General features: G+C 43.5%; 4 protein-coding genes and 1 non-coding gene across 5 annotated transcripts; 3 read left to right on the top strand and 2 right to left on the bottom strand.

Annotated features, from left to right (window-relative positions):
• Nucleotides 1-45: 45 nt before the first annotated feature.
• On the top strand, nucleotides 46-4,984 carry LOC146301490 (uncharacterized). Its single transcript, XM_084668618.1, has 6 exons — nucleotides 46-387; nucleotides 785-904; nucleotides 3,007-3,630; nucleotides 3,788-3,939; nucleotides 4,171-4,292; nucleotides 4,378-4,984. The coding sequence occupies exons 1-6, from the start codon at nucleotides 270-272 to the stop codon at nucleotides 4,535-4,537; spliced, it is 1,296 nt and encodes a 431-aa protein (XP_084524744.1). The 5' UTR covers nucleotides 46-269; the 3' UTR covers nucleotides 4,538-4,984.
• Nucleotides 1,385-3,530, bottom strand: LOC146301491 (uncharacterized). Its single transcript, XM_084668600.1, has 4 exons — nucleotides 3,441-3,530; nucleotides 2,993-3,156; nucleotides 2,519-2,832; nucleotides 1,385-2,339 (listed from the first exon to the last, which is right to left on the bottom strand). Exons 3-4 carry the CDS (start codon nucleotides 2,745-2,747, stop codon nucleotides 1,720-1,722), a joined length of 849 nt encoding a protein of 282 aa, XP_084524726.1. The 5' UTR covers nucleotides 2,748-2,832; nucleotides 2,993-3,156; nucleotides 3,441-3,530; the 3' UTR covers nucleotides 1,385-1,719.
• A 122-nt stretch (nucleotides 4,985-5,106) lies between the features above and the next one.
• On the bottom strand, nucleotides 5,107-8,785 carry tpi1b (triosephosphate isomerase 1b). Its single transcript, XM_084668611.1, has 7 exons — nucleotides 8,604-8,785; nucleotides 7,157-7,280; nucleotides 6,876-6,960; nucleotides 6,505-6,637; nucleotides 6,152-6,237; nucleotides 5,923-6,010; nucleotides 5,107-5,814 (listed from the first exon to the last, which is right to left on the bottom strand). Exons 1-7 carry the CDS (start codon nucleotides 8,710-8,712, stop codon nucleotides 5,696-5,698), a joined length of 744 nt encoding a protein of 247 aa, XP_084524737.1. The 5' UTR covers nucleotides 8,713-8,785; the 3' UTR covers nucleotides 5,107-5,695.
• Nucleotides 8,786-9,317: 532 nt separating this feature from the next.
• On the top strand, nucleotides 9,318-9,373 carry LOC146301488 (U7 small nuclear RNA). The gene has a single exon (XR_014729701.1). It is a non-coding gene; the product is annotated as a U7 small nuclear RNA (small nuclear RNA).
• A 2,161-nt stretch (nucleotides 9,374-11,534) lies between these two features.
• Nucleotides 11,535-21,075, top strand: lpcat3 (lysophosphatidylcholine acyltransferase 3). The gene is made up of 13 exons (XM_084668589.1): nucleotides 11,535-12,009; nucleotides 12,866-12,973; nucleotides 13,794-13,900; nucleotides 14,310-14,403; nucleotides 14,751-14,788; nucleotides 15,707-15,885; nucleotides 16,239-16,347; nucleotides 16,749-16,835; nucleotides 17,098-17,264; nucleotides 17,840-17,987; nucleotides 19,636-19,791; nucleotides 19,929-20,059; nucleotides 20,268-21,075. The coding sequence occupies exons 1-12, from the start codon at nucleotides 11,925-11,927 to the stop codon at nucleotides 20,046-20,048; spliced, it is 1,398 nt and encodes a 465-aa protein (XP_084524715.1). The 5' UTR covers nucleotides 11,535-11,924; the 3' UTR covers nucleotides 20,049-20,059; nucleotides 20,268-21,075.
• The last annotated feature ends 413 nt before the right edge of the window (nucleotides 21,076-21,488 follow it).

Raw genomic sequence — 21,488 nt, 5'->3', positions numbered from 1 at the left:
TCATAAACTCACACAGCGGAATCTTTGTCAGTAGAATCCTAGATTCTAGATTCTCAGCCCAGACAGACAGCCCAAGGGGACAGAGTTTGAGCCCAGGAAGGAGACACCCTGCCCGGCATCAGAGACCTAACGACCAGGGTGGCTGGAGAGAGAAACCAACAGAAACACCCTTCTCTTCCTTCCTCCGCCGGCCGCAGAAGTCTTGGGAGTGTCTGTCTGACACAGTGACTTCCACAAGGAAGTCACTCAAAGACAGAACGACTGTTGACATGGATCAACGAGGGGAACCGTCACATGGGAAGCTCTCAGAGGAGCCGATCGCCATCACATCGACAGGAGGGCACAAACTCTCTCAGACGGGCCGCATTCACAGCGGAGGGAGCTGTGGTAAGGTGTCGACATGGCAACAATAGTCCCTGCATGGCTCTGATCTGACAAGACGATGCTTTGGCGTGAGATGGGTCTTTGATCTGTGAGCAGAGGTTGGAATTCATAGAAATTAGATGTTTTCAGCCTTATGAGTACAGGGAAAGTCCCTGTGCAAAAACTCTTTATTGCAGTCAAAGCTTAAACAAACCCCAACCACCCTGATTTGAAGCTTGAAGAGTAGAAATGATGATTGAAATGTAATCATAGTCCGTTCATTATAGTCTATGCTAGATTAGTATGCATAGTAAGTTTAGTTACATATCAAATATTAAACGTGTTTTCTTGAGATAAATGACTATTTACGTTATCATGCCTATGACGTTTAAAATCCTCTGTGTTGCGTGTGGTGCCTCAGGCTGCAGTGGCACTGAAAGAGACCCAGAACCCAGTCGTCCTGTGTACAAACATGCAGTGGTGTCTCTGGGACTGCTGTGCACTCTACTTCTGACCACCCTAGTGACCATCTGTGTTCACTGTGAGTACACCCTCCATGGCTTCTTCAGGAACGCTCACGTAAAAACTTGGCTTTTCCTAGTTATTTGATTTCCTTGATGAGTCACCATTCTTAGGGTATGATTGGACAGAATTCTCAACTTAGATTCATTGATACTGTCTCCTGTGGCATGTCCTTATAGACAGGATGGTTGGAACACCAGCCTCAAAATGACTCAAGCAGACTGCTCAAAAACGACAACACCAAAACACAAGCAAAATTGTGACAGAACGTGACAGAAACACAAATGTTTTCAATAGGGCAAATGTCATTTGCATCCTTCCGACTGAGATCACGGCATGGTAAATATACTAGTCTTACCCTTTTTACAAGAAATGTTACAGAGGGCTTCACATACGCCCATAGAACTGCCTCTCAACCAACCTAAACCCTCAAAGAAGACAAGGAAAAACTCCCAGAAAACTCATTAAAGGAGAAAAGATTACAAACATTTTAGAGCCAAGTTTATCATAGCATTTCAATCATAAACATGCCGCAATAACAGTGTACCATATAAGCTTTGATTACAAATGTTAAGTGAATAGACTCAATTCAGCACATGGAATTTATTCATCGTCAATTTCTCGGCATCATTCACTGATATCATAATGGTATTACCATAATATGGAAGACACAGACGTTTTTGAGATACACAGAATCCAATCTGTAAATTTCTTCTGACATGTATATAATTATTTTAGCATACAGACAGTGAATAACAAAGGGACAACGTTTTTGAACGTTAATACACGTTATTAATCACCAGGCGGGGACATGTAGTTTCAGCACACACATCGTCATATAGGCCTATTCTCCATCTTATGAGTGCTTCTCATGTGCCGACCAAGCGACTCCATCCACTTGAAACTTTTTCCACAATAGTTGCACATGAACCGTTTACCCTCAGTGTGAATAGTCTGGTGTCTATTTAATGCACTAGTTGTGACAAATCGCTTCCTACATACATTGCACCTGTACGGTCTCTCTCCCGTGTGAATCCTGACATGCGCCATCAGATGAGAGCCATTGCTAAAACTTTTCTCACAAACGGAGCAGGAAAATTGCTTTTCTCTATTTCCTTCAGTATTTGTTCGGTAAAGATGCAACGGTAAAGCTGAGTCCTGGTCATAGTGACTTTGCATACAGGTAGGAGATAAAGTGAACTCTTTGGAATCAGACGGGATCCTGTCAAACGGCTCGTCTTGCTCTTCCTCTTGACCACTCCACAGATCCTCCCGTTCCTTCCGCTCCTCTTCTTTGACCTGTGAATGAGAGGGTTCCTCCACATCCTTTGGGCTCACGCTGGGGTTCCAGTCCAGTTCACAGTGCTGCTGGGGTTCCCCGTGGGGAACAGCTTTGATAGGAGCCTCCTCTCTCCGCACAGCGGCAGGGAGAGAGGTTTCGTGTTGCTGGGAAACTGAAGGAAGAGAGACATTTTGACAGAAAACAAAACCCAGTCGTCAGTAAACTTATAAACAGCTGTGTCATGCACAGTCACCATATTTTGTGTAATTGTGCACAGTAATAAATAGTCTTCCAAAAGCAAGACCCCTAGATTTAACCGCAAGAAGCTAACGCGTTAGCAAAATAGCTAACCTGTTCCTTGACACCTCAACAGCATCCGTAGGTGACAAATCTCCTCTTTCGAACGGGAAATTTCTTCTTGGTACTCGGCAATCGTTTTTTCTACCACCCCGAATATTTCTTCAGCAGCCGCGGTAAGTCGCTCGTTGAAAAACACTCTCAAAGACTGCATCTTGGACATTTCTTGGCGGTTCATGTTAAAACAGTTGGCTATGAAGAAAGCAGCTGGTTTTGCGTTCATCGGAGAGGCTTCACGCTTGTAAACACAGCTGCCACGTTCAACATGATAGAGAATGCACCACTATCGCCACCTGCTGGATGGGAAGCTCTCGAAGCGGTGGAAGCAGACATTTCGGCACTTTAAAAATTCAGTTTTAGGCCAAATCTACATTCGACAATACAATTGTACAATTGTTGTTGGAGATGGTTGGTTATGGTCTGGTGAAATGCTTAATAACAAAAAACTAATGTCAGAAATTCCCCTACCCTTATTTCAACAGATTACAAAGCCTCTTTTAGTTGCAGTTTACTGAAGACAGAATCGCAGCTTCAGAGGGACAGCTTCAACACAGCTAGCAGCCACCTCCAGATCCTGAATGGCGTCTTGACTTCTTCACAAGCTGAACTTCAGCAACGAAACACCATGATGACTTTGACCAAGGAACAGTTGGAGAAAGACTACTTGAAGCTCATAGCATCCAATCAGGATTTACGGAGACAGCACCAGCAACTTACTACATCTTACAGTCAATTAGAAGCAGAGTACAAAGATCTCACAACTTCAAACAGCGAATTAGAAACAAAACATTCAGACCAGACTTTGTTGATGAATCGCCTCCAAGGAGATTTGCAGAACATGTTCTCAGTCAGAGAACAGTTATCAAGAGAACTCTTGAACATTAGTGGGGCTCACGCCCATCTTAAGAGAGTTTACCTTAGGCTCGCAGAGACAAAAAACAAACTGTTTGCCGATGTCGTTAGTCTTTCCGAAATGAAAGCTATTGTAAACAAAGATCTTGTTGCCATGGTAAGGGAGAGAGACCACCTCAAGAGGACGGTCACTGAACTGGTCAATTTCCTGCCTGTAGACAAACACTGTCCAATCAGAGACCCTGTTACACAAGGTCAGTAAAGTCAATTGTGGATACACGCTTTTGCAAGCTTATTATCTGCTCTACGTGTTTAAATATAATTCCATTCCTGCTTCTGTTGAGATTCTTTCATGTGTATATTTGCTTATTTATCATGTACCTTTGTGTATGTTTTCATGACCTTCCACAGAGAGAGTTTGCAGTCCGTGCCTGAAAGGTTGGAAGCTCTTCTCCTCTAAGTGTTACTTCTTCTCCACTGAGAAGCAGGGCTGGAGCAGAAGTAGGGTGGACTGTGTCAAACAGGGAGGCGACCTGGTTATTATAGACAGTCCAGAGGAACAGGTACATATATTTCACAGGAATTGGTGAAGACACCATGGATATACATTAAGTTTGTTTTCAGTGTAACCCTTCCCCCCCACACACACACACACATCTCTCACACTACTAAATAACTGTTGGTGACACATTCGGGATTGTAAATTAGGTGGTCAATGCATATCTGTCTTTGATTCTGTAATCTTACATTTATGTCAACACCTTTCTGATGTCTTGCTGACACGGTGTGAACAGGACTTTGTACGCAAACACACCCCTCAGTACCACAGTCCAGCAGAGCGGTACTGGATAGGTCTGGACTCTCAGGAGGCTCGAGGCAGCTGGGTCTGGGTCGACAACACCCGCCTTAGTGAGGGGTAGGTCCAACTACAGACACACTCACTGGAATATATACTCTGTTTATGAACTGGCATGAAAACACGTCCCTGTCTTTGATGGCAGGTATTGGCTGAACGAGTCCAGCAGTGTCCACGCGAGTCGAGATAAAGAGTGCGTGTCCACCCTCAGAGAAACCAGCCCCGTTCTGAGCTGGAGGGAGGAGTTCTGCAGTAGCAGGTTCAGGTGGATCTGTGAGGGTCCAGCCCTCATACTGTCAGCATAGATACACACAAGAACACACACAGCAGAGGGGATACTGTGTGTGTATAACAGGTCTGCTGTAGCACAAACAGTGGCACTTATACTTTGCAAATGTTATTTTACAATACTAAATGACCAAAACCATATTGTATAAGGATTATGTACAACAACAACAAAAAAAGAATCCTATAAATGGCAGTGGTAACAGCAGATTGATGTAGTTTATAGTCCACAAAACACAAGAGCCTTAAAAATGGGGGAATATCCAGACCCCTTCCTGGCAACTGTGACATGCTATAGGAGCTAGCTTTGTAGTTTCAGTTCAGTGTCTAGATAAATATAGGAGTCTGATGCTGCAGTCTGCACGATATTGTATTGACCGGATCTTGCCAGTGAAACAAGATTCTTTCCCTCCCCAGTCTAACACATACTGGAAATTATAGCCACAGCACTTTCATAAGGGTGGCATACAGGCTGTAATACACTTCCTGACAACTCAAGGTGGGGAAGTTCTATTTGATTTCCTGGTTTTCCAAAGGGTCTCTATGTAGGAAGTCAATTTTGATTAAATCAAGACAGGACACACTAAACCAGCCTCTAAACCATTTATTACAACGTTTTCTCTGGAACCTTTTCCTTTTCTTACCATTGGCCATGACACAACATGATTGACATGTAATGGACACCTCCTACTGGCTGAGTAGCCAATGAGGGAGCGGATCATGCACTTCTACAGGAAGGGATAAGCCACAAAACATCATAATTACACAAAGCTTCGTTAAAAAGACAAGTGAATCTGATTGACAAGAGCTTTGACACGGCATTACAAAAAAAAGTTTGTAAACTTTCAAGTAAAGGCATGGATTGTTCTTTTACCATGGGCTGTTTTCTCAGACCGATTTTTCTGATTTAGGGCTAATGTGGATGTTAGTGCACATGCCATCTCGGAGCCGTTAGCATTTCAGTGTTGTACAGTGCTTGAGTCAATCTGTCCCTTTTCTTTCAACAACAGAAATAACAAAAGAAACAGGAAATGACATCACACAAATACTTTCAATAAAAAAGGGGTGGGGTGGGGGGAGGTGCTACGTGATGAGTAGAAGGGATAAAGAATTGGGTGGTCATCTGGATAGAGCAGGCCTCAAGATCTGGGTGTGGTCTCGTCAACACTTCCTGGTTTTTACGCCTTGGCGTTGATGATGTCAACAAACTCTGGCTTGAGGGCGGCTCCGCCCACCAAGAATCCATCCACGTCCTTCTGGGAAGCCAGCTCCTTGCAGGTGCCGCCGGTCACGGAACCTGAGATCGGACAGAACACATGATCAAACCAGGAAACAAAGGAGGATTGAAGAGAAGAATAAAGAACCGTGTGCATGCGAGTTTGTCAGTGGAATCTGGATGACATACCCCCGTAGATTATCCTGACTGATTTGGCGACCTCTTCAGACACGTTGGCCTTCATCCACTGCCTCAGTTTGTCATGCACCTCCTGGGCCTGTGGCAGAGTTAGAGTGAGGAGGGGTGACACACACAAGGTTTGAACTCTGAATGAGGAAACAGATTTTTTTTTTTTTTTTTTTTTCGCACAATACAGTCAGTTGTCAGTTGTGCAACTAGTCCCATTTTCAGTCCTCACCTGCTGTGGGGAAGCAGTCTTGCCAGTGCCAATGGCCCACACGGGCTCGTAGGCGAGGACAACCTTGCTCCAGTCCTTTACGTTGTCTGTGAGTTACATTTACAGTCATTTAGCAGACACTCTTATCCAGAGCGACTTACAGTAAGTACAGGGACATTTCCCCCCCACCCTCCCCCCGAGGCAAGTAGGGTGAAGTGCCTTGCCCAAGGACACACCGTTTGATCCGGCAACCTTCTGATTACTAGCCCGACTCCCTCACCGCTCAGCCATCTGACTCCCAGTTAACATTATAACAGCAACAAAGCGTGGTCCCACCACCCCATATGATATGGGAAACCAGTGATGTTGTGTACCTGCGATGACCTTGGTCTGTGCAAAGACCACCTTCTCTGTGATGCCAGCCTCTCTCTCGTCCAGCTTCTCTCCAATGCAAGCGATCACGCAAAGGCCGTTCTCCAGGGCGTGGGCAGTCTTCTGACCAATGAGCTGTTGGAATACATACACATGCATCCAATCAGAAGACTGATAACATCAAGTCCAGGAAGCACGGTGTACTGCATCATAATCATTCAATTCTGACCCAGACAGTGTTGAAACTTCTCAACACATCATGTTACAGTTTATCCTCAACTTGGTTGTATTCTGCACTCTCTACTGTGGATGGGTCTACAGAGACTTTGATCAGTGTAAAGAGCTAAAAATGGCTCAAACGATGCCTAGTCACCTCGTCACTCTCTCCAAAGACGTGGCGTCTCTCTGAGTGTCCGAGGATCACCCAGTGCACGCCACAGTCCTTGATCATCGCAGGGCTGCAAGTGGAAAACAGACGAAAAACCAAAACTCATCAACATCAGGCATGTTCTCCTGTTCAGTATTCACACCACAATACAAAGAGCATATTGTAAATACACTACTATTGTTGTTTTCACTGCACTATAGACACATTTCAGGAGTTAATGACTGCAGTTTTGTCAATTGCACGGTGGATAGGGTAGATGGAGCAACCTGATCTCCCCAGTGAAGGCTCCCTTAGCAACCTTGTAGCAGTTCTGGGCGGCAACACCAAGCTTTTGGTCCAGCTTGGACCTGACAAAGTCGAGGTAGATTGCTGGGGCTCCGCACACCACCTCTGAACAAAAGAGAACCAGCAATTCAGAAACACTGTCCAACAAACAGGCTATAACTCATAACAAGTTAGGTGACAATTTATCTGCCTGCCAGTATACATTAGCCCTCAGAAAAAAAAGAAAAAAAACAGTACTGTGGTCCAGACACTGACATTCACACTGTAACTGCATCTGGGGGTTAACTGAGTCTATATTAAACATCGACAGTCATGGTGCACTGCTAAAGGTCACTTCCAGCCTTGTGTCTCCACACAGAAAGGTCGAAGTTGAACCCCCAAAAGGTCATTTGATTGGTCGCATTCTGCAGGGGTCGAACAGAAGCCAAAGTTCACATGAGAAGAGGACTCCGTTTTAAAATAAACTTTGTTACTGACGTTAAGCAAGCATAGGAAGAGATAGATGAACTTTGACTTTAAATCTCTACGGAGATGGCAATCGGAAAAACGGCCTTCTCCAGTTTCACTTGGGTGCTGCCACATCCAATATTCTGCTTGGAGTGGAGATGTGCGTTGTATGTTCCAAAAGTGTCCAAGCTGTTCGGTTTTACGCAGAACATGATTAACTCATTTGCATTTACCGCTTTGGATAAGAGTGTCTGCTAAATGACTAAATGTTACCGGCCACATACAGTTTTGTAGTGTCAGTCGCTATTGCTAGTTGCGCATGCGTATGCACGAAGGGTAGGGTAAAAGTCATACAACGCTGAAAGGTGATTTTTGATCTGATTTACTCCATTGCTTCTTTTCGCTCTACATTGTATGCAAGGCATGCAACGTAGCGTTTCAGTAGTTTTAAAATGATGAATGCAACAGGCACGGGCACGCCGTGAATGTAGTTCTGCACCAACAGCGTCACACGGTAAATGTTTCATGTCTGCCCACCAGACGGTAGCCCTGTGTGGCTACGTGCTGTTTGAAACGCTCACGCCCACCGACATTGAAATCCCTGTCACGGCGCGTTTCGTTTCTGTACGGCACTTGCATCCATTTTAGCCGTCATGATAACCATTGACAAATTACATAAAAAAGATACCAATCAAGACAATGGTTCATACATCTAGTGGCCCAACTGCTGCTAATTGAGTTATATACTGTGCAAGTGGGTGACCATATTTGGAAAATGCCCATGGCTTTCTAGTAAACTTAATTCGCCATCATTTTAGAACGTTCATTTATATAATTTCATCATCCTGGAACATCTCCATTGTTGGAATGGTCCAGACACTACATGCGGCAAAGGTTATTCATATTATCGCTCAAGCTACGTAAAAATCGAATTCATTTGCTAGCCATTTTATTTTAACATCTAACAAGGGACTCACGCACCGGTGTTAGAGTCCAGCTTGGCAGAGTTCAGGGTCTGGATAAGTTCGCCAAGACTCTTCTTGTCGCCATTCATCTTCCAGTTACCACCTACAAAGAATTTCCTGCTCATGTCTGCGGCTTGAGATTTGGGCTTTTGATCGCTGCTGGGTGTACCTTGTTGAGGAAGAAGAGCAGCCCGACTATTGAAACTTGCTGTATTTATCACCATGGGCCACGTAACCCCACCTCTCAGTGTGTCCTATTGGTTCACGTTGACACGCCTGCAGAATAGCGTTTCCTTATTTTAGGAAGGGAAAAGCCAAACATCCTCAAATATTTTTTCGGTTTTATAGAACGAATAGAACGGATCGACATAGCAGATATTAAAATATTGAATTTAAGTGAATTCATTCAAAGCTACCGGCGTGATCCTTGCTCTACGCACAGATAGATGATCACGTCTTCCAATGAAAAAGGGAAGGGAATGCATTGTGCTGATTGGAAGGTTTTCATGGTATATTTGCATAACCGGCATGCATTTCGCCTAAAAAAATATTTTTTACGTATTAAAACGAACACAAATGTATTTTAAACAATATAAAATTGAGACAGCATTTATTAAACTAATAATATAAATATTATAACAGCCTTCACGTAACATACTTGTTTTTACACTCTAGGCTGGTATTGCATGTGGGAAAGATAGAGAGTTGGTGAAAATTGCATTAATACATGGAATATTTGCTCTTTTAGTATTTTTCTAGCAGGCATCTTCTATAGAAGAAGCCCCCACCACTTGTTCAAAGAAAATGGTATTACGTCAGGACGATCTCAGTTATATACATCAAGACTCCGTTCGGTAGTAGGGTAAAATGTGTATGGCTGACTGTTTAAACCGATCACATGTCGCGACAGCTCATTGTTGGCCATAAGCCATAAATTATCGTTAATAGTTTTCTGTCGAAATTGAGATTTTTTACGTGATGTATAGTTAACACCTTAAACTCCTTTGTAATGTACCAAAAAGTATATGATTACTCATGAAAAACTGTTAATTTAAACGGTTTTTGTACACGAGGAATCCTGGGGAATCTTAGAATGCAGTTTTCTCCCTTATCACTTTTTGACGCAGGTCAACTTTAAAATGATGTAACTGAAGTTGTGATAAAGATATTTTAACAGATGTGTATTCAGGAGAGTTTGAAGTTTCCAAAATATGTATAATACCCAGAAAGTCTAATTGTGACCATGTGAAGGGTTTCCGTAGGCCGGCCCTCATAGCCTATAAACACTTCTTCCAATGATAAAGCGAAGGGAATGCATTGTGCTGATTGGAAGGTTTTCATGGTATATTTGCATAACCGGCATGCATTTCACCTACAAAAACTATTTTTACTAATTAAAACGAACATAAATGCATTTCAGACTATATTAAATAAAGACATAATTAATTGGACTAATAATATGAATATTATAACAGCCTTCACGCGACATACTTTTTTCAAACTCTAGTTTGGTATTGCATGTGGGAAAGCTAACAAGTTGGTGAAATCGTTCCTACGTTTTGGACAATTTTGCTCTTTTAGTATCTTTCCAGTATGCATCTTCTATAGAAGAAGCCCTCACAATATATTCAAAGACAATTATTATACTCACAGTTTCACACTCAGTAGTATCTTCATCTGATAAAGGTCATCTATTATATTATGTTGGTACCGTCAAGGTAGGCCAATTTGGATGTGTAGCGGCGCAATGACAAGAAAAGATATGAGGTAGATTGATCGACTGATCAAAAAAAAGGGGGGGGAAATCAAAGTTAATATTTGGAAATGAAATGGCAGATTATAGGATTATAGGGCCTACAGTTCACGTAAAACCGTGGAATTTTTTTCTATCACTAGGTGGCAGTGTTTTACTTGGATTGTTCATATTCTATTGCATTATGGGGTGGACTACTGTAGGCCTACATCACTGAAAGCCGTCAAATCGGTTCAGGGCTGACACTGACCGAAATTATAAACGCAACACTTTAGTTTTTGCCTCAATTTTTAATTGAACTCAAAGATCTAAGACTTTTTCTATCTAAACAAAAGGCACAATTCTCAAAAATATTGTTCACAAATATGTCAAAATTAAGGTTATGGTCAGGGGCGTCCTTAGACCCTTTTTACTGGGGCACGTGCCCCAGTATAAATCTGATGTGAGTTTTAACAATTTACTGTATTAGTCAATGCAGTCATTTAAATTGATAATCCCGAAAAAAATTAACGCTATAGACTAGGAAAAAAAAAGGGATATGAATAGGCGCCTGTGCCCCAGTAGAGTTTTATGTCTAACAACGCCCCTGGTTACGCTGCGTGTCCACTACAGCAAAGCGGGCGGCGCGTCTGCTTCCAATACATTATCAATGAAACCGGGCGTTGACGCTCGCTTATAGGGTATTGTGGGAGCGTCAATACCCGGTTTCATTGAAAATGAACTGGAAACCGTTAGGGGTAGGGTTCAACAAATGGTTTTCACACCAGACACTGACTGGTTTCGGACCCCCCCTCCCCCCGGACTGGTCTGAAAACCAGTCAGTATCTGACACCATTTGCCTCATGCAGTGCAACACATCTCCTTCGCATAGAGTTGATCAGGTTGTTGATTGTGGCCTGTGGTATGTTGAACCATAATCCTAACCTGATATCACCTGTGAGGTGGATGGATTATCTCGGCAAAGGAGAAGTGCTCACTAACACAGATTTGTGAACAACATTCAAGAGAAATGCCTTTGTGTACATTGAAAAAGTCTTAGATCTTAGATCTAGTTCAGTTCATCAAGTCAAATACAAATGTATTTGTATAGCCCTCTGTGACATGCTTGTGTGTAAAAAGGGCTATACAAATACATTTTGATTAAATTTTAATTAAAAACCTCATGAACAATGAACATGAACAATGGGGGCAAAAAATCAGTGTTGTTTATAATTTTTGTCAGTGTAAATAACCATATTCTGAAATTGTAGGTGTAATCAAAACATTCAAGTATACTTCCAGAATATGTTTATGAATATATTTTATATTAAATAAATAAAATGTTATCATGCGGAACAAAATATTTATTTGGTGATTCATCGCAAGAAGAATAAAGTGTATTGTGAAACTTTGTCAGGAGACGGGAAATTCAAGGTCGGTCGTAACAAACTGCCAAAGGGGAAGATACTATGAAGAAAAGGGGAGGAAAAAGGGGTGGAGAGCCGCCAAACCGAGTAAAGGGCAGATAAAGGAGATTGTGGAGCGTATCATAAGTACACACAGTTACGGACTCGCGGCAAGGAGCCACTTCCGCCCACACGAAAAATGGCGGCTCCCTTGATGGAGAAAATATCGGAATCTTTAGGTTCCACAGAACCAGCGCTTCGACTCATTCTGTCCGTTCTAAGTGGTGAGTTTCATGTCATCAGCTTTGAGAATGTTAATTGTATCTATGCCCTTAAAGTTTGTTATGTGTTATTGTGTAAATAAGTATATCTGCAAAAACACACCGCTAGTGCTAGCTCAGCCAGATAGCTGCTCAAGCTCAAAGCTGAGTCTGCATAGACAGCCTGTTAGCTGGTCAACGGACAGCAAGCAAACAACATGCATTGCGAAACCAGTCAAATGCCCTGTGACTTGACAGGTTGACATACCGAGAAAGAAGCGCTGCAAGGTCGAATCACGGTATCACTGTCAGCGGTACAGCTGTATGTACTAAAACGGCTGTTTGAATGTGATTCTCGTTATTAAGCGTTATTTAGCTTTTTGTTACTGATGTTATAGCGTAAACCTGCCGCTGTAAGTACGTTTATGTTTTAGTAATGTAGTCGTTAAACTGTTAGAACCAAGAGCAGTCGATCGGTTATACCAGATAGGTTGTAACGTGTGAGATATGAAAACTACTGGGTCTCCCTCTGAACTTTGATCTGACACGTCAACACGTCCCGTCCCCCCCTGACTCTATGCAGAGCTCACATTGACGATTGCTTAAAATGTAGTTCGAAACAATGCTTTAACATGTTTTTTTTTTTCTTTCTGTGGTCAAGATTAAAGTGCTCGAAGTAACACAAACACTTCCAAATGCAAGGCAATACTAGCTGCCCCTACCCCTTTACCCTTCTGTGTTTTAGTACAGCTAAATGGTGCATAGCGACCTCCCTGTTCCATCTTGTTGTTGACTTGCTGGAGCTTTAACTGAAATCTGTTCTGAGCTCTGAGAGGGTTTGTGGGAAACGATTTGACTAATATCCTCTCCTCTGTTTCAGGGTACCCCTGCGCCCTCTTATATCGACGGTTCCTCTTCTACCAGTCCCCCTTTGTCCTTCACTTGTTCCACACGGTATCCGGACTTGGATTTGCAGCATTTAATTTTGGTGAGGAGCACAGGGCTAAACAAACTCACTGTTGACATTTTAAAAATGAATACATTACAAAAATAGATCAAGACAAAGTTAAAAGGGATGAAGATTTGGTCACTTAGAAATTACATCACAGTATTAGTATTAGTGTTTGAAAAGGAAATGGTTAGGCGATGGGATGGAATGACAAAGCATTGCATCAAAGTACATTTTCATCATCATTCAAATAACATTCAAAATGAATCATTTCAAACGGTCTGATATGTTGGTACTGTATTGACATTGGTGACATCCTGGAGGTGACCAGACCCATGTGTTAGAAATGATGGATATTCAGTTGAAGCAGGTTGGGTTCATTTTGTCAGACTAACCACAATGTAGTCTTGAAAGGACGAGGAGGTGGATGAAGACTGCTCTGGCGTAACTGGTTAGATGTTTGGAAAGGTAGACAGAATGGGGGGCAGAATGGACACACTTAATTCCTGTCGGGGTGGGTTCGGCCTGACAGGAACTCCAAACACTGATCACCTGTTCCTTCTTCCTTGTTGTCGCTGCACGTTGGATTTACAGCAGGTCTGTTTCTCTTCCTTCTCTCTGTGGAATCTGGCCCCTCTGAATCCTTTCCCCATAAGAGCCTGTATCCCCTGAGATGTTCATCTTGTTTACTCAACTTTACTCTACTTCTCTATCTCTCTCTCCTCTCTCTCTCTCTGTCTCGCTCTCTGTCTCGCTCTCTGTCTCGCTCTCTCAGATGAGGAAATTTGCTGGTGTCATGTCTGAGGTCACACACTTTAAATGCTCTAAACCCCCCCCGGTTTGTTTCTTCCTCTCCCAGGCCCTCAGCTCTATCACTCTGCAGTATGCATCTTTGTCCAGTTCCTGATGTTGAGACTCATGGGAAGGACAATAACAGCCATCCTCAGCAGCTTTGTGTTTCAAATGGTGAGGACCCCTCCCTCTCACACGCTCTCTCACCCTCCCTTTGTTTTCCATTATTCTCTCTGTCTCTATATGTCTTAAGTGACTCAGTCACTTGAGTGAGTCAGTGAGTCAGTCTCGATAGTTCCCCCCCCCCCCCACCACCACCACCACCACCACCACCATCCACACCCTTGTGTCTATCAACTGTCACACTGACGCAGTGGCTTGGTAACTGCATTAGAAATGGGTGTTTTGAGCCTGTGCTTTTATATTTACACTGTGAGATGTCTGTGCCCTTCACAGTGTAACAGTTATGCTTCAAATGCCCCTCCCCCCTCCTCTCCCTACCCACTGTAATGAGGTACTAGAGAACGTCATTGTTAAGTTTATTCTATCCCATGTATCTCTCCCCCTACCTCTCGTTCTGTAGGTTTACCTGCTGGCTGGTTATTACTACACTGCAACAGAGGAGTACGACATCAAATGGACCATGCCCCATTGTGTTCTCGCACTCAAACTTATTGGTACGTTTTTCTGCTGACTTATACCTCACGGTATTCTGTTCTCCTACATGCTACTCTCACTCTTCCACTTCCCTTTTATTCAACTACTAACCGTATTTAGTCAAATTTCTTTCTGGTCTTGCAAGTAGTGTTGCTACAGACAGCTTTGCAATAGCCAATGTTTGCACGTGCTTTATTTCTATAGCTCAGTGCACGATCGACTACTAAACTGAGTAGACAGTTCTCTGGTTATATAGAAGTCTTTCTGTTGCCTATACAAAATAAAGGGCTTTTCACTTGACCATAATCTTGGCACTCCTAGCTGTCCTAACATAGTGACTGATGCCAATTGCATTCTCTGATTTCAGGTTTGTCATTTGATTACTATGACGGTGGGAAAGAACCAGTGAGTTGATTAATCTCTCTTGCATATTTGATAATTGGTCAAACTTTGTTTTATTTGTCGACAGTTGTTTTGCGGTGTGTGTCAGTGTGTGTTTTGGTTTCCTCCTTAACGTTGTGTGTGTTCGTGTAGACTGTAGAACAAAACACACACACTGATGAAAAATATACTGATAAAGATCTTGAGGGATGGTATGCAAGAACATTGTTCATGCACTCTTTCAGAGATAACAAGCGAGGGTTATAGACTGCTAACAATTTGAGTACAAAAAGGCGAATGTGAAGGCTAGATACACGTGTCATTCTGACACTGTTGCTAAGCTTGTCTGTTTTGTATTGGTTCAGTTACTCGATGTCCCTGTATTGTAACAAAAACATAATGCTTAGATTTCCCTTCACAAAGCAGGAAAGGCTGACTTGGCATTTCAATGCTGAAGGTCTTTCAGTGACAAGCTCTCTGTTAGTATTGTCTTCTGCACTTTTCAGTGTCCACTAGATGATTCCTAGATTTATTTTATTAAACGGAATATTGATTGTTCCTTTGCATATCAGCGGTTGCTAGCCTCCCACTCGCAGAAAGAAAATCTGGTTTATGACCACTAGTTAAATGCCTTTTTAGTACATCCATGGTCTAATTGAGTTTGGTTTGTGCTTGCTCTCAAAAGCAGTTAAGTCTGTCAATAAGAACCTGGTGAAACTGGATATTCTGTGAGCTCATCCTATGCCAGTCAGTGAATGTGCCTGCTTTTAATGCTATCTGTCTCTGTCTCGGTCTCTCCTCCCCCCATCCCTCCTTCCTTCCTTTTGACCCTCTGTCCTATCTTTATCCTCTCTTCCCTTTGACCTCTGCCTGACCGTCACCCTCCTCCCTCATGCTTCCTGTATCCCCTCGACCCCGTTCGCCCCCCCCCCCCCCCCCCAGTCCGAGCTGAATCCAGAGCAGCAGAAGTCGTCCCTGTCCTCCGTCCCCTCCCTGCTAGAGATGTACGGCTTTGCTTACTTCTACGGAGGCTTCCTGGTGGGGCCCCAGTTCACGCTGCGCAGCTACCAGAGGCTGGTGGCAGGAGAGCTGACCGACTGCCCTGGACAGCCTCCCAACAGGTATGGGGCGGGGAGGGGTGGAGGTACTTAGTCACAAGGTGGAATGACAACGGTGAAGGAATGTATGCACATATAGCCGGTGTGTGGTGAAACTCACTCCTCAAGTACGTAGTGGGCCACCCGCGTTGAGGAATTGCTAGCTTTTCGTTGGCGTAGTTGGTAGTGGTGGCGCTTGGGAAGTCAGAGGTGGCAGGTTCGACTCCCAGTGGGAGCGAACAGTGGCCCGCATGCTTCTGCGTCTGTTACACACCTTTGCAGTTGTCGTATGAAAAACAGCCTTTTCTTGGGGGGGGAGGGGGTGATGGCGACACCCATCCACTTCTTTGTAACGTTCTCTCTCCCACGTGTCTCAGTATTCTACCTGCTATGAAGAGGTTTTCCTTGGGCCTCCTCTGCCTGGGCATCTACATGATATTCAGCCCGTATTACTCCGACAGCTACTTCCTCGAAGACGAGTACGAGGTGAGGACAGGGGCTGTGTGTGGTTCTGCTCTCTAAGCTTCACGGCGTAAACCGCGTTCTAAAACGGGTTGTTCCCATCTTTGATTGTGATTTGGTTATATCACGTTCCATGCCGTTGTAAAATCCAGCATAACCTTACAGGTTGTCCTCATAACATTCTTTAACATTCCATATTACTGCGCATTGAATATTTCAAATAAAAAAAACACTGCTAAGATGTCCATTTGGCTGTTGCGTGGCAACGATTTACTCCGCTTTGCGTCGTGCCTAACAACTCGCTTACCTGTTCTAAAATCAGTGCAAACCCTGGCCTTGGGGCTTATTGCTTAATTCAATGTCAGGGTCAAAGAGGTCAAAGGTGAAGGGTTTTCTCTCATGTGTGGTACTCTGCTGGTCCGTAGGCCCAGCCCTTCTGGTATCGCTGTGTGTTCATCCTGCTCTGGGCCAAAGTCATCCTCTACAAATACGTCAGCTGTTGGGTCATCGCGGTGAGTAGCCATGGTTACGGCATTGGTTGGATGAAAGGCATTCCAATCTGCCTCGCTCCTACAGACCATAATGTCTTTCAGTCACAGCAAGCAGTCAACCATATCAATATCCTCATACCTGTGATGTATTCAGTCTTTAGTGTCTCCGAACACACCTGTGACTCTGTAATGCAGACCAGGTTGAACCTCATCGCCTCGTTATTCAGGTTTTTATTGTAATCCAGGTGTTAGAGTGTGAAGGCGTGTGGTTTCTGTCGTTCAGGAGGGGGTGTGCGTGCTGTCGGGACTCGGCTACAACGGGCTGGGTTCGAACGGGGAGCACAAGTGGGACGCCTGCGCCAACATGAAAGTGTGGCAGTTCGAGACCACGCCCCTTTTCACGGGCACAATCGCCTCGTTCAACATCAACACTAACGCCTGGGTTGCCAGGTCAGTGACACGCGCACCAAAACAGGTCTTTACATTTTCCTGAGCTTGCTGCTGGCCCAGTGTTGAGCAGTGCATACACAGTTAATAGGAATCAGTTAAATAGATAAGATAGCTGTACCTATGTATATCTCGCAGTAATGATTGGTGAAGCGTCAATCATTGACTGTCCTGAAATACGACAGGAGCGCATGTAGCTGTGCAGAGCATGGTTACACCCAGAGGAAGTGGCTGTAACCATGCTCTCATTAGGTGACCTACATGCTCATGAGGTCTGTATATTAATAGTCAAGTGTGTACTTGAGTTGAGTTATAATCCCCTGGTGCACACTGTTTTACTCAGTTTAAGAATAGGAGAGCGTGATGCCATCTGCTGAATCCTCCTATAATTCAGTCTGCCAAACCTCGCCTGTTCGGAGGTTACTCTCCAACCAGACAGATTAGGAGTGTGTAACAATGTAGTCATTGTATAACACTACTGAGGGTACACATCAGCCATGCCAGCTTTACAGGGGACCTGTGTGTGTGTGTGTGTGTGTGTGTGTGTGTGTCTGACTGTTGCCCTGTGACGTTCACAGGCACATTTTCAAGCGGTTGAAGTTCCTGGGAAACAAGGTCATGTCTCAGATGGCTACCCTGCTCTTCCTTGCCCTGTGGCACGGCCTACACTCGGGGTACATCCTCTGTTTCTCCATGGAGTTCATCATCGTTAACGTGGAAAGACAGGTAAAGAGAGGACGGTTTATTATTGCACTGTTGTACTAACTTATCCCACTTGTCTAAGGTTAGTATAGGTCTTGTCTTAGGTTAGATAAGGTCTATAGTATAGGTCATGATGTGTATTAGAGGTGTAGGATATTGTATTGTATATTGCATACTATTTTGTATATTTAGGTTTATTATTATTTTATTTCTATTCTATTGTAGTTGATCATAGATGTAATCTATGTTCTTAGTATTTATATGTTATTTTATGACAGGTTGCATGCGTTGCCTTGTCCCAAGAATTTCAGTGCCCAGTCTGACCTTGTGTTGTTCTGTGCACCTGACAATAAAAAACTTGAAACAGGACTGGAGAGGAGGCAGGGGGAAAGAGAAGAGGGAAACGGTAGAGAAGCATGTTAGTATAGGAAGGCAAGCGGCAGTGAGGGGGGAAGGGTGGAGATAAGGGTGGGAGTCAGATGGCTGAGCGGTGAGGGAGTTGGGCTAGTAATCAGAAGGTTGCGGGATCGATTCCCCGCCGTGCCAAATGGCGTTGTGTCCTTGGGCAAGGCACTTCACCTTACTTGCCTCGGGGGAATGTCCCTGTACTTTCTGTAAGTCGCTCTGGATAAGAGCGTCTGCTAAATGACTAAATGTAAGATAAGGGAATGATGGAAGTTTGTAATGGAGGGTCTAGGAAAGCTGGAGACATCTGTTAACTTATTAAATGTGTCGACAATCAGAGCTAGGCTTATCCATTGGTGATAATGTACATGGGCAAAGGTTAAGGTTAAAGTGGCTGTAAAGCAGAACTGAAAATGAGTTTTAAGTTCATCACACCACATAACAATGTGTTGTTAACTACCCATCCAAATTCAAATGGAAATAAAGACCGACAAGTATGTTAAATTAGGCTTTAAAATCGTGAGAAAATCTGTATTCTTCTCTGCTTGATACTGCAAGAGCGTGTCGTCTGAAGGAGCTGAAGCCCCGCCCACTCAAATTTATTGAATTTAGCAGCAACAACTAGCTAAATCAATTGCAGATATCAGAACAGACTCACAAGTCTCTGAGTGTTTTGTATTAATTACTTTGTCTTTGCATCGTACCAGCTGAGGAACAGAATGTAACCGTCTGTGATCTGACGTAGATAGGTGGCTGTGACGTAGATAGGTGGCTGTGACGTAGATAGGTCGCTGTGACGTAGACAGGTGGCTGTGACGTAGACAGGTTGGGTTTTGGCCCCGCCTATACAAAACCTGACCTGAAAACGGGTGAGAAACTGTTCAACGGTCTAACTCTACATTTCAGTGCGACAAAGTTTTAGATCTTTGCACATGCTTTCAGCAACTTATTTCACACGTGTATAATGTACTGAGAAGCAAATCATAGAATTTGCTTTACAGCATCTTTTAAGCAAAACCACAGGATGCCTTTAAAACTCACCGTTTTTTTACTTTAGTTTTTCTGTGTCTGTGGATCAAGGCCGTAGCCATGGAGTCAACATTGGGGGGGACGAAATCTGCTGGGGAGTCTGAGGGTCCCCCCCCTGAATATTATTACAATTATATGGGGATGTATTGGGGGGGGCAGGGATATGTCCCCCCTAATATATATCATGATTACAGCCCTGCTGTGGATTGATGTGTAACCCTCTTTCTCTGACGTACAGTACCAAGCCCTGGTGAAGGACAGCCCCCTGCTCACTAAACTGGCTCAAGGCCCCTTTTACCCGCTTATCTACGTTGCTCAGCAGTTCCTTCACTGGCTGTTCATGGGCTACCCTCTGGTGCCATTCTGCCTCTTCACATACGACAAATGGCTCAAGGTAAGCATGCAGTACACAATCCTAAAACTCATAAGGTTGGCAGTGGCACGTTGTTCATGTGGTGATGAGCAACTGACATGACCACACCTTCATTGTGTTTTTGTTTCCCCCCTCTCCCCCTTTCTTTTCTTTTTCAGGTGTACTCGTCTGTGTATTTCTGTGGTCATGTGTTCTTCTTCTTAATCTACCTGGCCTTGCCATACCTGCGTAAGCTGCTGGTGCCGAGGAAAGAACAGACTGAGAAAAAGGAGGACTAGAACTTGATATGGTAAACGATCTGCCGACCAGATTTGGTTACGTTTTTGGGCATTGTCACTGTAGTTAATTTATTTTTTTCTATAGATGTTTTCATACCTCGTTGTGTTTACGAGCTACATGTATTATGTACAGACGTGAAAGCATTGTAGCAATAAGCGATTTTAACTGTTGATGACGTCTGTATTTATAAGGTGGAATGCTTCTCCCTTCTTTCCTAGGTTTATATGAATGAATAACCACACCCTCATGATGTGACAGAAGGGAACAGATCTGAACATATTTTAAGGCCTTTAGTAATATATATTATATGTTCATGTACAAATGTTTTCTTTTGATATATTTTTGTGCTTTGGACGAGAGGGGCATTTTAGGAATCGGAGGACAAAAGGATGCAGGAAATGATCGTTGTGTCACATGGGTAGATGTGAGCCGATCGGGGACTTCCTGTTCATTTTTATTTTATTCTTTTTTTTTCTTTCTTTTTTTTCTTTTTTTTTGACATGTTGGAGGGGTTCCACTGAACTTGAGAGACTGCAGCATTGTGTACACAGAATTGCACTCGCCATTCGTGGTTTTCGGTTTTGCCGATGGCTCTGTTTTATTGTCGCGTCCTTTTTCAACCCTCCCCACTCAGACTAACTGAACCTGTGCAGGACCATGGTTCGGCCGCACCTGAAATGCATTTGTCACTTTTCAGATGTAGTACTTCAAAAATGCATTTCACTTTATGAAATTTGTGTGTAAGTGATTGCTGCTCTGATTGGGATGATGCCATCAGACTGTGGACGAGGGGGGTGACTGGGTGTGATAAACATGGTTTGCCCATCACTCACACACATGAAGCACTGTACAACACACTGTATGGACACACATGACTCAAAATGGCCTTGTATTATCAATGAATGTTTTTACATTTTTGGTTTAAATTTCATTTTTTTTTTTTTTTTTTTTTGTGATGGATGACTAGATTTTATAGCTGTTCTAGGAAGTTCTGAAAATACAATTTTGTAGTTCCGGGTAACGTTCCATCAAGGGATTTTATGGCACTTGTCTTTTCATGTTCTGTGTCCCTTTTTTGACATCTCTTGTGATATCCATGCCCCTTGCACTCCACTGAGTCAATCCCTACCTCCTATGTTGATGAAAAGTTATATTCCGTTAAAACTGGAGCTTAAAACCACCACTTTTGTACTTATAGACATCACCATTCTCATGTAGGCATCATCATTAGTCTCCTCTGATGATAAGTTGGTAGAAGACTGACCTGGCTACGCGAAAAAATATTCCATCTCACCATAGCTGGAGGTTTAGACGCATGCGTCTGATCCTAGATCATTGGGAAGGTGCGCACCCGCCACCATCGGCCCTTCAAAGAGCGGGAACGCATCAACAAGAGAGCAGCGATTCACTGTAGCATCAACCCAGATTTTAATAATATT

This window comes from Hypomesus nipponensis, chromosome 2 (genome assembly GCF_054491055.1).
Source record: "Hypomesus nipponensis isolate SF chromosome 2, ASM5449105v1, whole genome shotgun sequence".
NCBI lineage: Eukaryota > Metazoa > Chordata > Actinopteri > Osmeriformes > Osmeridae > Hypomesus > Hypomesus nipponensis.
Note: the sequence above shows the minus strand (reverse complement) of the source record. Positions and strands in the feature narration are given on the sequence as shown.

Excerpts from the sequence above, each read along its gene's own strand:
- LOC146301490 (XM_084668618.1), top strand. The coding sequence starts at position 270 with ATGGATCAACGAGGGGAACCGTCACATGGGAAGCTCTCAGAGGAGCCG. Across the intron at positions 3,940-4,170 it reads TAGACAGTCCAGAGGAACAG|GACTTTGTACGCAAACACAC; the intron begins GTACATATATTT and ends CGGTGTGAACAG. Across the intron at positions 4,293-4,377 it reads AACACCCGCCTTAGTGAGGG|GTATTGGCTGAACGAGTCCA; the intron begins GTAGGTCCAACT and ends CTTTGATGGCAG.
- LOC146301491 (XM_084668600.1), bottom strand. The coding sequence starts at position 2,747 with ATGAACGCAAAACCAGCTGCTTTCTTCATAGCCAACTGTTTTAACATG. Across the intron at positions 2,340-2,518 it reads GTTGAGGTGTCAAGGAACAG|TTTCCCAGCAACACGAAACC; the intron begins GTTAGCTATTTT and ends CTCTTCCTTCAG.
- tpi1b (XM_084668611.1), bottom strand. The coding sequence starts at position 8,712 with ATGAGCAGGAAATTCTTTGTAGGTGGTAACTGGAAGATGAATGGCGAC. Across the intron at positions 6,961-7,156 it reads GCCTTCACTGGGGAGATCAG|CCCTGCGATGATCAAGGACT; the intron begins GTTGCTCCATCT and ends TTCCACTTGCAG. Across the intron at positions 6,011-6,151 it reads AGACTGCTTCCCCACAGCAG|GCCCAGGAGGTGCATGACAA; the intron begins GTGAGGACTGAA and ends ACTCTGCCACAG.
- lpcat3 (XM_084668589.1), top strand. The coding sequence starts at position 11,925 with ATGGCGGCTCCCTTGATGGAGAAAATATCGGAATCTTTAGGTTCCACA. Across the intron at positions 12,974-13,793 it reads ATTTGCAGCATTTAATTTTG|GCCCTCAGCTCTATCACTCT; the intron begins GTGAGGAGCACA and ends TTCCTCTCCCAG. Across the intron at positions 17,988-19,635 it reads TCGTTAACGTGGAAAGACAG|TACCAAGCCCTGGTGAAGGA; the intron begins GTAAAGAGAGGA and ends TCTGACGTACAG.